This window comes from Neoarius graeffei, chromosome 15 (assembly GCF_027579695.1).
Source record: "Neoarius graeffei isolate fNeoGra1 chromosome 15, fNeoGra1.pri, whole genome shotgun sequence".
NCBI lineage: Eukaryota > Metazoa > Chordata > Actinopteri > Siluriformes > Ariidae > Neoarius > Neoarius graeffei.
In genome coordinates this window covers 49,953,695-49,971,300 of record NC_083583.1, presented here as the reverse complement: position 1 = coordinate 49,971,300, position 17,606 = coordinate 49,953,695, and the positions used below count along the sequence as shown (strand labels likewise).

Sequence of the window (17,606 nt, the reverse complement as noted above, 5' to 3'; positions counted from 1 at the left end):
AACCAGAGTGCCACTGAGGAAACCCATGCATGACACAGATGGGAACATGTAAATGCCACACAAACAGGCCCCAGATGGTTGCAAGGTTCAAACCCAGAACTCCATCTATGTGCAGAACTCTCTGGAAATGGGCAGTTACTGCCATTTCAGCATGTTTATTTTATTTTTACTACAGTGTCTTGTTAAGAGATTTTAAACATCTTCACATTTGGCTTGGTGCCCAGCATAGTGTCATATATAGTTAGAGGCTTACTAGTGCATCTCAAACAATTAGAATATTGTGAAAAAGTTCATTTTTTGTAATTTAATTCAAAAAGGTAAACTTTCATTACACATAAATAGATGATATTACATGGTGGCGTGAAGATATGAAGTTTCTCTTTGAGTGATAAACATATATTTCACGAGTGAGTAGAGCGAACTCTTTTGCCGGAAAGGCCATGGTAGTCCCAGCCACGGTTCTCACGGATCAACCAGCTATGTGAGACCTTAGCTTTAGTCATTTAGCTGTGATAGTTAAGATTCGAGTAAGGGGCTAGGGAATGTATTATGTCATGTGTGTCCCTACAAAGATAGACATACAAGACTGTGTGTGTGTGGCATGCATATATGATGTAGATATTATAAAAGTGAAGTATTTCATACAAAAATCCTGTATCATCTGTGTAAGTTAAGTGGTACCAAGGTGTCATGTCAATATGGGAAATGGCATCAGACTCCAGGTTCCAGAATACACAGCAGCCTTCAAATGTGGCAACTAGTGATTTCACATCCCAGCTCACACTTCCACTGTCATGTTCACATTATCCCAATTCCTGATTATGGACACATGGACTGAACACCCTCCCCATATTTAGGGACTCCAAATACATTGCAACCCTGCTATAATGAGGTACAAACTTTCGCATACAATGGACTAAGTTTGTGTCCCTCGCCTTTAGTGACAATGAGTCGGAGCCTTTAAAAAACAATCACTGTGTCACGTCCATGTGCACTGGTGCTTGGAGTGCGCAGCATGTGCAGCACCACTAGGAGTAATTACCATGCACCTGTTCTGGATTAGAGTGCAATCACAGTGTATGCTTATAAGGACTCTCTAAACACACAGACTTGAAGTACCGTATACATGCTGTACCTAGTGTCTCACGTTACCAAGCCTTATATCTGTGCATTGTCTTTCTGGTTTTGACTTTGTTTTGTATACTTGGACTTTGCCTTTTGTCTTCGCCTCCACCATTCTCTTTGTGTCTCACTTGACCATTGCCTTTTTCACAACCCTGCCTTTGTCTTACATTTTTGAACTGTTTGCCTGCCTGTTTGTAAATAAACACTCTTCCTGCAATTACATCCCTCATTCACCTGCATACGTGACACACTGAGCCACGAGTTCCTCTTCCCACCAAATATATATCGCAGCAAATACAAATATATTGTTGCAACATCATCTTTGTACTTGAAATTCATACGCATGGACTATGTTTGTTAAATAATTTAAAAATACACTATATACATATTCAAACAAACCTGAAAGTCATTGGCAATTTCAAGAAAATACAATTTGGAAAGGTGTTTTTTAATTGGCAGACTTGAATGAGGTAAATACATTTGGCAGAAATTTAGATGGGCATATCTGTGCAGCCTTGAGTAGTCATAATAGACTACAGGGAAGTAATGTTATTATTAATTTCCTCACGAGAGCTTGAAAGATCCAATTTAACATAAACCAAAAAGCATTGTTGCCACATGTTGTATTGGGCATGCTGTTCTTTTAAAGAAGAGGCTATTTAATTCAAAGTAACCAAAACTTGGATTCAAGTTTCACTGAATTGATCAGTGAATGGCTGTATTATCCATCACAAGTTGTTCTAAAGTTTGCTGCAGAATATTCTCTTATGCCCCAGAGTATTGGTTTATGAGAATGAAGGATGGGAGCCTGGAACCACATTATGGAGTCTGCACCAAGGCACTGCTTCCCAACATGCCCATAAAAGTCCCTTGATGGTATATCTACGTAAACTGATTTAGGTATACATGAAGCATAGATTCTCATTAAATATATCTACATTATAAATCCATTGTATAACTATTACATCTGTTCCTTCATATAAACATTTTATTCAGTTACTGTACAATCTCATCTCATCTCGTTATCTCTAGCCGCTTTATCCTGTTCTACAGGGTCGCAGGCAAGCTGGAGCCTATCCCAGCTGACTACGGGCAAAAGGCGGGGTACACCCTGGACAAGTCGCCAGGTCATCACAGGGCTGACACATAGACACAGACAACCATTCACACTCACATTCACACCTACGGTCAATTTAGAGTCACCAGTTAACCTAACCTGCATGTCTTTGGACTGTGGGGGAAACCGGAGCACCCGGAGGAAACCCATGCGGACACAGGGAGAACATGCAAACTCCGCACAGAAAGGCCCTCGCCAGCCATGGGGCTCGAACCCGGACCTTCTTACTGTGAGGCGACAGCGCTAACTACTACACCACTGTGCCGCCCATTACTGATGAGTCTAATTATTAATAATTATTGATCTTCAGATGTAAAGATAAAAAGGAATCTTACACTGCTGCTTTTGAAACATTTCTAACTTTAATTATACATAATATGCATTTTAAGTCATGTGAAAAGGAAAAATAATTCATGCAATACTGAAGTGAAACTTTAAGTAGCTCTCAGTGGGTATTTAAAGTGTACATTAATCTAGATGTGCCTACCGTGAAAAGCCTGGAGGTGGATGTGAAATGAGGAAGCTTTTCTCCAAGTCTTGCAGTATGTCATTCAGCATGCGCACATGGGATGGGTCACGCTCCTTTGGGTCGTTGGCTGGGCGCATAATCTCCGACTGGAACAAGCTAGAACTTTCTCGCATGGATGCAGCAGCAGCCAGAAGATCAGGCCTGATTGAGGGGTCAGCTGTGGAACGACACATGGAATACAGAGAGAAACAGAAATTGCAGATTAAGAAAATAAAGCAAAATCAATAAGCATAATAGATCATATTGTCATAACTTTGTGGGGACTTTTGGCTGGTTCTCATTTGGGACTTTAATTATTATTATTTTTTATTTCACTAAATCTGCAGCTTTAATAATAATAATAATAATAATAATAATAATAATAATATGGCAGTGTAGTGGTTAGCACTGTTGCCTCACAGCAAGAAGGTCCTGGGTTCAAGCCCAGCGGCTGACGGGGGCCTTTCTGTGTGGAGTTTGCATGTTCTCCCTGTGTCTGTGTGGGTTTCCTCCGGGTGCTCCGGTTTCCCCCACAGTCCAAAGACATGCAGGTTAGGTTAATTGGTGGCTCTAAATTGCCTGTAGGGGTGAATGTGAGTGTGAATGGTTGTCTGTGTCTATGTGTCAGCCCTACAGTGACCTGGCAACTTGTCCAGGGTGTACCCTGCCTCTTGCCCGTAGTCAGCTGGGATAGGCTCCAGCTTGCCTGCGACCCTGTAGAACAGGATAAAGCGGCTAGAGATAATGAGATGAGATTATTATCATCATCATCATAATCTGTATAAATTGTGGGATTTTTTTTTGGGTTATTGACATAGGGTCACTTTTAGATTAGTTGCAGGCATAACAGGAATTAACTGCATTAGAAGCTACATCGAAAAGTCCTTCCAAGAATATTGAGACATGTGTTGTGCATGTCGTGTATGCCCCACTTTCCATTAATTTTAATGTGAAATTATACATTTTTATCAAACTCAAAGATGCACAAGAAGAGATCGTTATAAAACAATTGAAAAAACAGTTTGTATGTTGGGGCGGCACGGTGGTGTAGTGGTTAGCGCTGTCGCCTCACAGCAAGAAGGTCCTGGGTTCGAGCCCCGGGGCCGGCGAGGGCCTTTCTGTGTGGAGTTTGCATGTTCTCCCCGTGTCCGCGTGGGTTTCCTCCGGGTGCTCCGGTTTCCCCCACAGTCCAAAGACATGCAGGTTAGGTTAACTGGTGACTCTAAATTGACCGTAGGTGTGAATGTGAGTGTGAATGGTTGTCTGTGTCTATGTGTCAGCCCTGTGATGACCTGGCGACTTGTCCAGGGTGTACCCCGCCTTTCGCCCGTAGTCAGCTGGGATAGGCTCCAGCTTGCCTGCGACCCTGTAGAAGGATAAAGCGGCTAGAGATAATGAGATGAGTTTGTATGTTGTTTGTGCACTGTATACCAAGGTGTAGGTCTTACATCTCTTCCTACTTCCATCACAAACTTCACTTCCCAGAATTCCACATCATCACTGACTACTTAACAATCATACCTTTATTTGAATAGCGCTTTTCAAGCCAGGGATCACAAAGTGCATTACAGCATAACACACTCGCTTTCTCTCTCTCTCTCTCTCGCTCTCTCTCTCCACATGTCGACTCCCAACCCCTGGCAGGTATTTATGAGCTTATTGAGGCATGCATAAAAAGGGGCAGATAATGATTCCTGGGAGGCATTATTTCCAGTGACTGCCCTCCTGGTGTCAACACTTGAAATGGGAGCTGATAACTGGTGGAAGTGGTTGGCAGTGATCATATTCTTTCAGCTGGTTGCTCCAGTTAACTTGCCTTTTCTGCAACCCAAGACCCAATACGCAGCGAGCCGCCAAGTTACTGATAGGCTAACTGGCTACCCTCATTATTTCCAGGTTGCTGATGTAAACTTATTGGTGCTGGCACTTCCTGATCACTCTGTTGTTTTACTCCCTGTTTTTATTTACTGCTTTTTTCTTTTTTGCTTTATTACGCTATATGTTTTGTTGTGTTTCTTTGTTTTGCTGTGCTGTATTTGCTCTGTTTGCGTTGCTTTGCATCACCGTTGCATCACTGCATTGCTATTTGCCTTCTTGCCCCGCTTCCCATTGACGTCCAGGTTGGCCGTTGCACCTTCCTGGCCGGATGCTGTGCATCTGCCTGTCGGTGGATATTTGATTCATATACCTGTCTATTCCTCGTTACTTTTGTATACTGTTTGAGTTATTTTGTTTTTCATTACCTCCGCCAACTATATTGGAGGAGGTTATGTTTTCACCTCCATTTATTTGCCTGTTCCCAAAGTAACTCAAAAAGTATTGAATGGATTTTGATTAAATTTTGAGGAAAGGTGGGCTATGGGAGAAGGAATAAATTATTAGATTTTGATGCAAATCCAGGTATGTATGCTGATCCAGGATTTTTTTTTTTTGTCTTTTGCCAATGGAACTCGAAAAGTAGTGAATGGATTTTGATAAAATTTTGAGGAAAGATGGGCCATGGACCAAGGAACAATTGATTAGATTTTGGTGCAAATCTGAATATGTGGCTTGGTGGAGGTATGCACTCTACAGAGTGCCAGATTAATATACATTGTAGATGTAATAAATCACATGAAGTTACTCACTATTTGAGTAGTCATTTTATAACATTATTTTTTACTTTATAGTCAAGTTATTTTGATGAGTATTTTTACTTCTACTTGAGTAATTATTATTAGAAAGTAGCAATACTTTTACTTCAGTAGTTTTTTGCCTATTCTACCCACCTCATGTCTAGTGCATATGATGTCTACAAAACTCGATGATATTTAAGCTGATACAACACTTCAAAGAGCTCTTGCGCAGAAATAGGGCCAAATGAACTCAGTAAAGCCCTTTCTACACATTGCACCTCACTGTAAGACTGATGACACCAATAGAAGTCTTGATTTTGTTTATGAGTAAAAAAGTTAAGAAATCATCACATGAAACACTGATTGAAGCCACTGTTTTTAGAACAGGATTAACAAGGCCATTTATAGTTTTAAATGTTGAGGGTTATGCCTATTAGTATTAATTAATTGCAAGAAATACGCTGCCCTGGCAGACTTAACAGCTGCATTGTAAGAAACTACAAAATTCTTCCACAGTTCAAGATGCATGGTTAGTTTAGTATCCTTCCAAGCTCTTTCTGCCCCTTACTTCATTCAAAAAGTGGCAAAAAAACAAAAATTTAAACACAAAACTTATTTAACTTATTAAACACTTCTGCGATTAACCTGATTTCTTAGAATCTGCAGCAGCTTATAGAGCTACAAACTCTGCCACATTGCCCTTTTGGTTTGTCTGCTGACTGTCTTTAATTAAACCTTGAATTTACATCAAATCTGTGCATGATATGCGGCACAAGTCTATGTTAACTGTGGAAGAGTGTAGAATAATCCATCCATCCATTATCTGTAGCTGCTTATCCTGTTCTACAGGGTTGCAGGCAAGCTGGAGCCTATCCCAGCTGACTATGGGCGAGAGGCGGGGTACACCCTGGACAAGTTGCCAGGTTATCAAACAACCATTCACACTCACATTCACACCTACAGTCAATTTAGAGCCACCAATTAACCTAACCTACATGTCTTTGGACTGTGGGGGAAACCGGAGCACCCGGAGGAAACCCACACAGACACAGGGAGAACATGCAAACTCCACACAGAAAGGCCCTCGCCAGCCGCTGGCTTGAACCCAGAACCTTCTTGCTGTGAGGCGACAGTGCTAACCACGACACCACCGTGCCGAATAATAATCTCATCTCATCTCATTATCTCTAGCCGCTTCATCCTGTTCTACAGGGTCGCAGGCAAGCTGGAGCCTATCCCAGCTGACTACGGGCGAAAAGCGGAGTACACCCTGGACAAGTCGCCAGGTCATCACAGGGCTGACACATAGACACAGACAACCATTCACACTCACATTCAAACCTACGGTCAATTTAGAGTCACCAGTTAACCTAACCTGCATGTCTTTGGACTGTGGGGGAAACCGGAGCACCTGGAGGAAACCCACGCGGACACGGGGAGAACATGCAAACTCCACACAGAAAGGCCCTCGCCGGCCACGGGGCTCGAACCCGGACCTTCTCCGAATAATAATAATAATAAAAGGTAAGATAAAAATTAAGATCAAGATTTATCAGGATAAATATTTATATTATTAAAATTTCATAAATTCCATCATTATGATGGATAAACAAGCATACAATCTACATTTAACAATTTTATCCATGCTAAAGTGTGTAGAGAAGTAAACGCATCTGGAATGCAAACAGACTTCAGTTTGGTTCAGTAATTAGGGGAGGCTATTCAGCCAGCAGAATGGCCATGACCAAATGAAAATACAGCATGCTACTTTTAATTTTACTGTTGTGCTCCAATTATGCAATACTGTTGTAAATTATTACATGCTGCAACTGTTACATAATGTTAATCCCCAGTCCATTTTAATAGCCTCATGACATGTGACCAGACATGAACTGTTGATCCACAGTGAGCAGGCCTGGAGTGAGTGCTCTTCAGCAAAATATAATTAGGAAACAGAGACGTCAAATTTAATTTAAACCCCAGCCAAAAGTATAATCAGCATCAACCTGGCTCCTATGTTCCAAAGATGGTATATTTGTTTTCACTGCACAAAATATTCAAGTTCAGTGAGGCTTGTGTGTAATTAACCTTGGCTACTGTCAGGCTCTGTGCTTTAGTGTGGGTGAGGTGGGTGGTTCTGCAGTGTGTGTGTGTGTGTGTGTGTGTGTGTGTGTCTGATAAAGTGTGAAAGATGTTCGTGGAGAGGATTCTAGCCACTGGAGAATATGCACGGCTGTACGAGTCTTCAGAAAAGAGAAAAAGTAAGGATAAATATAGCAAAAGAAGCCATTCCCACAATCTTCCATGTCCCTCGCTCTGCAGGGAGAGTGGCGCTTATGAAATATGTGGGAGGATTGCTGTAATCTATCACCTGCTCTGACATGGGGGGGGGAGGGGGGGACAGTGGTGCTGGTGTGAGCCCAGCAGAGCCTTAAATATAACAAATCAAAGGAGAAACATGAAAATATCACATGGTTGAAAACAAAGTAAGGATGTGCAAAAGACATGAGCCAAGGACACGAAGTAGGAAAGCAAGACATAGAAAACAAAGTGTCAATGCCCTGGGCAGATGCTAGCAAAATTGTCACGTAAGCTTTCAAATGGCATTTGGAGAACTCATTGTGCAAATGCCCTTTCATTCTGCAAGGACGTTGTTATCTGGCTCTGCACCTTTTCATACCGCACCTGTGCTTTCTTCTTTACATGCAGAAAAGTATGCAACCATAGCTCTCAGTTCCACTGCTTCCATGAACTGCATTTTTGTAATTTTCACCCTCTTTCACAGCTGGCTCAGATACAGATTGATGACAGCCTGATGAGTTGTTTTAGAGGTGAAAAAAAAAGAAAACAATGGGGACTGAGAACCAATTATGCTGTCTGCACATCGTCAATAACTAAAACCAGTTCTGATTTTCAAACTGCTGGTGTAATCTAAAATACAATGTTCACTCATGTGAATGATTTAATTGCACACAGCTTATTGAATTACTTCTATTTCATGTAGCGTTTGAACAGCGAGAGCAGCGGGTGGCTATATCTGAGAGGAAAGAGAGGCAGAGATTGCTTAACTGTCTGGAATTATTAATCTACCAAGCTTTTATGCTACACGTTTATTGCTTACCAATATTATTGTATACAGTAGTGCTTGAAAGTTTGTGAACCCTTTAGAATTTTCTATATTTCTATATTTAGATCTCAGATTACATATGTGCATTGATCTGTTGAAGAGCTCTCTGCAAAATGTATAAAAACCAACGTATCACTCCAAACAATGGCATTTAAAAACAAGGTTCAACAAAAACCTTGATATCCACAAATGTACAGTGGTGCTTGAAAGTTTGTGAACCCTTTAGAATTTTCTATATTCATATATATGACCTAAAACATCATCAGATTTTTACACAAGTCCTAAAAGTAGATAAAGAGAACCCAGTTTAACAAATGAGACAAAATATTATACTTGGTCATTTATTTATTGAGGAAAATGATCCAATATTACATATCTGTGAGTGGCAAAAGTATGTGAACCTTTGCTTTCAGTATCTGGTGTGACCTCCTTGTGCAGCAACAACTGCAACTAAATGTTTCCGGTAACTGTTGATCAGTCCTGCACACCGACTTGGATGAATTTTAGCCCATTCCTCTGTACAGAACAGCTTCAACTCTGGGATGTTGGTGGATTTCCTCACATGAACTGCTTGCTTCAGGTCCTTCCACAACATTTCGATTGGATTAAGGTCAGGACTTTGATTTAGCCATTCCAAAACATTAACTTTATTCTTCTTTAACCATTCTTTGGTAGAAAGACTTGTGTGCTTAGGGTCGTTGTCTTGCTGCATGACCCACCTTCTCTTGAGATTCAGTTCATGGACAGATGTCCTGACATTTTCCTTTAGAATTCGCTGGTATAATTCAGAATTCATTGTTCCATCAATGATGGCAAGCCACCCTGGTCCAGATGCAGCAAAACAGGCCCAAACCATGATACTACCACCACCATGTTTCACAGATGGGATAAGGTTCTTATGCTGGAATGCAGTGTTTTCCTTTCTCCAAACATAACGCTTCTCATTTAAACCAAAAAGTTCTATTTTGGTCTCATTCGTCCACAAAACATTTTTCCAATAGCCTTCTGGCTTGTCCACGTGATCTTTAGCAAACTGCAGACAAGCAGCAATGTTCTTTTTGGAGAGCAGTGGCTTTCTCCTTGCAACCCTGCCATACACACCATTGTTGTTCAGTGTTCTCTTGATGGTGGATGCATGAACATTAACATTAGCCAATGTGAGAGAGGCCTTCAGTTGTTTAGAAGTTACCCTGGGGTCCTTTGTGACCTTGCCAACTCTTACATGCCTTGCTCTTGGAGTGATCTTTGTTGGCCGACCACTCCTGGGGAGGGTAACAATAGTCTTGAATTTCCTCCATTTGTACACAATCTGTCTGACTGTAGATTGGTGGAGTCCAAACTCTTTAGAGATAGTTTTGTAACCTTTTCCAGCCTGATGAGCATCAACAACGCTTTTTCTGAGGTCCTCAGAAATCTCCTTTGTTCGTGCCATGATACACTTCCACAAACGTGTTGTGAAGATCAGACTTTGATAGATCCCTGTTCTTTAAATAAAACAGGGTGCCCACTCACACCTGATTGTCATCCCACTGATTGAAAACACTTGACTCTAATTTCACCTTCAAATTAACTGCTAATCCTAGAGGTTCACATACTTTTGCCACTCACAGATATGTAATATTGGATCATTTCCTCAATAAATAAATGACCAAGTATAATATTTTTGTCTCATTTGTTTAACTGGGTTCTCTTTATCTACTTTTAGGACTTGTGTGAAAATCTGATGATGTTTTAGGTCATATTTATGCAGAAATATAGAAAATTCTAAAGGGTTCACAAACTTTCAAACACCACTGTCTAACCTTAATTTGAACTCATTTGAAAAATGAGCCTGAGAAGAAAATTCGATTTTTCGTTTGCCAGTAAATTGCCTTGTTGTCAAGTGGTCCTGAAAGAATGTCCTCGATTGCTATCACAAACATCCTCTTAATCCGGAAATTTAAAGAGATGAAGTGTTTGATCTTTGGTTTAAACAAATATGGTGTTGAGTGAGTAATCAGAAGCTGGAATTTTACTCTGCTAGCCAAGTTTTGGGATCTGCGTATTTTACCTTATTTTCGGCCCGCATGATGGCGAAATCAAAATTCTCGATGTTTTCATAAAATTTGATTTGCTTCAAAAAAATAAACCCCAGAACCTTCAAGGACTCATCAACATCTACCTACAAACTCAAAATGAGGGTAGGTTAGGTTTTGACTTATGGCCACTGTTTGCTCGATTTTTTGTGTGCATTTGCTCTTAATAGTTTAGTTAGAGTCAATGTTATGGAACATCAGAGAGGCAAGTTATGTCCTGTTCTCACTTATGCTGTGATAAACAGTCACTCACTTACCAGTCTCTCTCTCTCTCTCTCTCTCTCTCTCTCTCTCTCTCTCTCACACTCACCACTTTGCTTTATTAAACAACATTTTTTAAAATCAATGTACAATTAGTCTTAGATCACAGATACTGTCTGCTGTACAAGTCCCTGTGTATGAGCTATTACTACAGAAAAAGTAATGTAATAGAGCAAGCACATTAATACTGACTATCCATTAAATATTCATGTTACAGCTGGAACTACTGTCTGAGCCATGTTTTTCCACATAATTAATGTACACCGCAATCAGAGACTTCAAATACACTGTTTGTAAATCCATGTATCATATTACACTATTTAAGGGTGTACCAATTCTTTAAATGGACACAAAAATGAGTCTGGGTCAGCCTTTTTGAGTTGGTATGCAGCTCTTATCTGGCTGTAAACTAGCTGAGTGGGACTGGATGTTGATGTGTAACCTGTGGATCTGAAAGTGCTCTTTCACACAGAACTGGTCATGATGGAATTCACTATTCAACAGTGCAAGATTTATTTATTTATTTTTAAATGTACAAACTCCATTTCCAGAAAAGTTGGGATATTTTCCAAAATGAAATAAAAACACAAATCTGTGATTTGTTAATTCACGTGAACAAGTGAGGAAAAAAAAAGATAATTTTCAATAGTTTTACTGACCAACTTAATTGTATTTTGTAAGTATAAACCAAGTTAAAATTTGCCTACAACACACTCAAAAAAAAGTTGGGACAGAGGCAAAATAAGACTGAAAAAAAATTATTTATATATATATATATATATATATATATATATATATATATATATATAAAACTATTGAGTGGTATATCAGATATATTACATTCAGCTAGCATGATATTAAACGAGTCAAAGATGAGTAGTTGAATGGAACATATCTGACATACCATGCAAAAAAGCCAGCCAATATTATTATTATTATTATTATTATTATTATTATTATTATTATTATTATACATTCCTTTCAGGTGTTCAACATATCTTTCTTTTTCAAAAGTCTCTCAAAATCTTCTGTATTTAACAACGCAAACCTGGTGGCCATGTTTGCTTACAAATTGATTTACGTCTCTGACGTGTGACATCATGTTGTCTTGACAACCATGCAATATTGTCACCTACATTCAACACTCATTCTCCATTGGGTAGAGTGACATAATACACATAGGGTAAGCAATATGCTACTAATATTGCATGCTGTCAAACCAAATGAATGAAACCCACTAGAAAGGAATAGAATACATGTTTTTATTCCATCAAAAAAGTGTCCTGTATTATATTATATTATATTATATTATATTATATTATATTATATTATATTATATTATATTATATTATATTATATTCAAGTAATACCCTTTTGGGAGATTCCACAATACGTAGGTTAATCGGTAACAAGTGAGGGTGTCATGATTGGGTATAAAAGGAGCATGCACCAAACGCTCAGTCTTTGCAAGTAAGGATAGATTGTGGCTCACTCCTTTATGCCAAAATTCATGAGAGAATTGTTTGTCAATTCAAAAAGAACCTCTCTCAACACAAGATTGCAGAGAATTTAGGTCTTTCAAAATCTAATATACTGTACATAATATTGTGAAAAGATTCAGGGGATTTGGTGACATCTCAGTACATAAAGGGCAAGGTCAGAAACCACTGTTGAATATGTGTGACCTTCAAGCCCTCAGGCGGCACTGCCTGAGAAACTGTCATGCGAACGTGACAAATATAGCCATATGGGCGCAGGAGTACTCCAGAAAACTGCAATCACTTAACATGGTCTGCCGCTGTATCCAGAAATGCAACCTCAAACTGTATTATGCAAGGAGGAAGCCGTTAACTAATTCTATACAGAAATGCTGCCGATTTCTCTGGGCCCAAACTCAACTCAGATGGACCGAAAGACAGTGGAAACATCTGCTGTGGTCAGATGAATCCACATTTCAGCTTGTTTTTGGGAAGACCAGATGTCGAGTTCTCATTTCTAAAGGTGAACATGACCATCCAGTTTGTCATCAGAGAAAGGTGCAAAAGCCAGGATCTATGATGGTATGGGGGGCATCAGTGCCCACAGCATGGGTGAGTTGCATGTGTGTGAAGGTATCATTGATGCAGAGGCATATGTCTCTCTAAAATCCCAATATATGTTGCCATCAAGGCGACGTCTCTTCCTGGGAAGTCCATGCTTATTTGAGCAGGACAATGCCAGGCCTCATTCTGCACAGGCTACAACAGCGTGGCTTCATAGACATAGAGTGCATGTGCTTGAGTGGCCTGCTGTCAGTTCAGATATGTCTCCTATTGAGAATGTATGGCACATAATTAAGAGGAGAATCAAACAACAGTGAACATGGGCTGTTGAGCAGCAACAGAAAGCAAGAATAGGCAAAAATTCCAATTGCAAAACTGCAACAGTTATCCTCAGATCTCATACAGTTAAAAAGTGTTATTAAAAGGAAAGGTGATGTAATACAATGGGAATAATGCCCCTGTCCCAACTTTTTTTTGAGTGTGTTGCAGGCATCAAATTCTAACATTGTTTATATTTACAAAATACAATCAAGTTGAGGCGGCACGGTGGTGTAGTGGTTAGCGCTGTCGCCTCACAGCAAGAAGGTCCGGGTTCGAGCCCCATGGCTGGCGAGGGCCTTTCTGTGCAGAGTTTGCATGTTCTCCCCGTGTCCGTGTGGGTTTCCTCTGGGTGCTCCGGTTTCCCCCACAGTCCAAAGACATGCAGGTTAGGTTAACTGGTGACTCTAAATTGACCGTAGGTATGAATGTGAGTGTGAATGGTTGTCTGTGTCTATGTGTCAGCCCTGTGATGACCTGGCGACTTGTCCAGGGTGTACCCCGCCTTTCGCCTGTAGTCAGCTGGGATAGGCTCCAGCTTGTCTGCGACCCTGTAGAACAGGATAAAGCGGCTACAGATAATGAGATGAGATGAGACAATGAAGTTGGTCAGTAAAATTATTGAAAATATTTTCTTTGTATTTTTGTCACTTAAATAAGGTTCATGTGTATTAACAAAATCACTGATTTATTATTTTTTTTGCATTTTGGAAAATATCCCAACTTTTCTGGAAATTGGGTTAGTATATACAGTATGTCAGTGAAACAAATTATTTACTATTATTACTTCCATTACAGAAGCTATAAATAATAGTTCCCTCACTTTTTCTTAAAGTTAATAAGACAAAAAAGCAGCTTGTCATTTTACCAAGAAACCAAGTTACCACAAAATGCAATGTCTTCCATCCTTAGACTTTACAACTTACAGTTACAGCTTTGCCACTGTTTGTTACAAACCACTGACACTAGAAAATCCTTCTTGTTAAATAAGTGTCTCCTTTCAGAAAACATCACATTTTATCCATTATTATTATCCATCCATCCATTATCTGTAGCCGCTTATCCTGTTTTACAGGGTTGCAGGCAAGCCTATCCCAGTCAGTCTATCCCAGCTGACTATGGGCGAGAGGCAGGGTACACCCTGGACAAGTTGCCAGGTTATCACAAGGCTCATTATTATTATTATTATTATTATTATTATTATTATCCTTAAATTATGTGGAGTGTCCACAATGTAAGTCCATGTGAATTAGTTGTTACTATAATGTATTAGAAACACTACATTAATATACAGCTTTGATTTGTCTCACAGTCAAAATTATTTGGTATAAGATATAAATATGCACAATAACATCCCATATGATCAAAGACACGACTGAAATTCTTTACTTGCAGATCACTGTTTCCCTCATGCATCACTAGTCTCTGTGACACATCTTGCTTGCATCACTAAGCAGCTGCAGAAGTAAGTGTGTGTGTGTGTGGGGGGGGTCACGAGGGTAGTGGATGGGGCTGATGATATATTAATACCGTACAGCTTTATAGCTTCGCAGGCTGTCTGTATGAGACAGGATTATGTGTCAATTATGCACCTCACCTGTCCCACTCTGTGTCTGCATGAGTATTTAATGTCAGAAGCACAGCGCCACAGAGAGGACTCGGGGGATGCCCTGACTCTCTGTTACTCTCTCTTCAGAATGAGAGGTGACACAGATAGATACCCGAGGCCCTCAGCATCATAAGTTTATTTTATTTTATTAGCTTCACCATCAATACATAAATTAACACAAATAATGTAAATCTTTATAAGTAAAATAAATAAATAAATAAATAAATAAATGGCAGGGTGACCACAACAGCATTAGCCAATTCCTGTGGGCCCACAGTAATAATTTAATACTATTAAAGGAAATTCAGCTCTGCAAGTGAGATTGGGCAAGCACAAATGAATAGTTGGCCAGAGCTTGGAGCTGATTATGAGCCCTGGGTTCCTCTTGATGAAGTTGTCTCATGATTAAATGTATGCCACTTTTATTTTCTAGCTTTTGGCACTTGTCTAATTGATGACTCTCTTTACAAAAACTGTTGGGAATAAACGGCAATCATGCCTGAGTTACCTGTTTATTTAAAATGGTTTTGGCTGGAACAAAATGGTTCACCTTCATTTAATGTTTTTGAGAACACATTTTGGGAATAAATGATAGAGTGAACACCTATTATGCATTCATTATACCATTTCACATGTGCAAAAAAGTATTTAGTCAGCCACCAATTGTGCAAGTTCTCCCACTTAAAAAGATGAGAGAGGCCTGTAATTTTCATCATAGGTACACTTCAACTATGAGAGACAGAATGGGGGGAAAGAATCCAGGAAATCAAATTGTAGGATTTTTAATGAATTAATTGCTAAATTCCTTGGTAAAATAAGTATTTGGTCACCTACAAACAAGCAAGATTTCTGGCTCTCACAGACCTGTAACTTATTCTTTAAGAGGCTCCTCTATCCTCCACTCATTACCTGTATTAATGGCACCTGTTTGAACTTGTTATCAGTATAAAAGACACCTGTCCACAAGCTCAAACAGTCACACTCCAAACTCCACTATGGCCAAGACCAAAGAGCTGTCAAAGGACACCAGAAACAAAATTGTAGACCTGCACCAGGCTGGGAAGACTGAATCTGCAATAGGTAAGCAGCTTGGTGTGAAGAAATCAACTGTGGGAGCAATTATTAGAAAATGGAAGACATACAAGACCACTGATAATCTCCCTCGATCTGGGGCTCCACGCAAGATCTCACCCCGTGGGGTCAAAATGATCACAAGGATGGTGAGCAAAAATCCCAGAACCACACGGGGGGACCTAGTGAAAGACTTGCAGAGAGCTGGGACCAAAGTAACAAAGGCTACCATCAGTAACACACTACGCCGCCAGGGACTCAAATCCTGCAATGCCAGACGTGTCCCCCTGCTTACGCCAGTACATGTCCAGGCCTGTCTGAAATTTGCTAGAGAGCATTTGGATGATCCAGAAGAGGATTGGGAGAATGTCATATGGTCAGATGAAACCAAAATAGAACTTTTTGGTAAAAACTCAACTTGTCGTGTTTGGAGGAGAAAGAATGCTGAGTTGCATCCAAAGAACACCATACCTACTGTGAAGCAAGGGGGTGGAAACATCATGCTTTGGGGCTGTTTTTCTGCAAAGGGACCAGGATGACTGATCCATGTAAAGGAAAGAATGAATGGGGCCATGTATCATGAGATTTTGAGTGAAAACGTCCTTCCATCAGCAAAGGCATTGAAGATGAAATGTGGCTGAGTCTTTCAGCATGACAATGATCCCAAACACACCACCCGGGCAACGAAGGAGTGGCTTCGTAAGAAGCATTTCAAGGTCCTGGAGTGGCCTAGCCAGTCTCCAGATCTCAACCCCATAGAAAATCTTTGGAGGGAGTTGAAAGTCCGTGTTGCCCAGCGACAGCCCCAAAACATCACTGCTCTAGAGGAGATCTGCATGGAGGAATGGGCCAAAATACCAGCAACAGTGTGTGAAAACCTTGTGAAGACTTACAGAAAATGTTTGACCTCTGTCATTGCCAACAAAGGGTATATAACAAAGTATTGAGATGAACTTTTGTTATTGACCAAATACTTATTTTCCACCATAATTTGCAAATAAATTCTTTAAAAATCAGACAATGTGATTTTCTGGATTTTTTTTCCTCATTTTGTCTCTCATAGTTGAGGTATACCTATGATGAAAATTACAGGCCTCTCTCATCATTTTAAGTGGGAGAACTTGCACAATTGGTGACTGACTAAATACTTTTTTGCCCCTCTGTACAGTGACATGAATGTCATGGCAATGTTTGGGCTTTCAGTAATTTCTTTGAACTGTTCTTTTTCTGTGGCAGAATGATTGTACAGCATCCATCTTTAATTAAAAAACACTAGAATTTGATGCACAAGTTTTAATTTTCTTTGGGTTTTTTGAAATCAACACAGGGTCAAAAATATACATACAGCACACCTAATATTTGGGTAAAATGTGTCTTCACAAGATTCACCTTGACCAAACATTTTTGTTTACCATGAACAAGCTTCTGGCAAAGTTCTGGTTGGATATTTCACGACTCTTCATGGTAGAATTGGAAGAGTTCAATTAAACTTTTTTTTTTCTTGGCATGGACTTGACTTATAAGCACGGTCCATATATTTTCAATAGGGTTGAAGTCAGGACCTGTTTTAAGCTTAATGTTAGCCTGCTTTATCTTCCACAACCAGCTCTGATGTGTGTTTTGGGTTCATTGTCCTGTTGAAACTCCCAAGTCATGTTCAAGTTTCTGATGGTTTATGCTGAGGAATTCTGAGGTAGTCCTCCTTCTTCATTATTCCATCCCCTTTGTGCAATGAACC

General features: G+C 39.9%; 1 protein-coding gene across 2 annotated transcripts in view; it reads right to left on the bottom strand.

Moving 5' to 3' along the window:
- Positions 1 to 17,606, bottom strand: part of LOC132899553 (inactive N-acetylated-alpha-linked acidic dipeptidase-like protein 2) — a 711,964-nt gene that overhangs the window by 32,253 nt on the left and 662,105 nt on the right. For both annotated transcript variants that reach the window (XM_060941545.1, XM_060941546.1), the window contains one exon: positions 2,730 to 2,928. In XM_060941545.1, the coding sequence (XP_060797528.1) occupies positions 2,730 to 2,928 (199 nt within the window). The remainder of the gene's footprint in view (positions 1 to 2,729; positions 2,929 to 17,606) is intronic.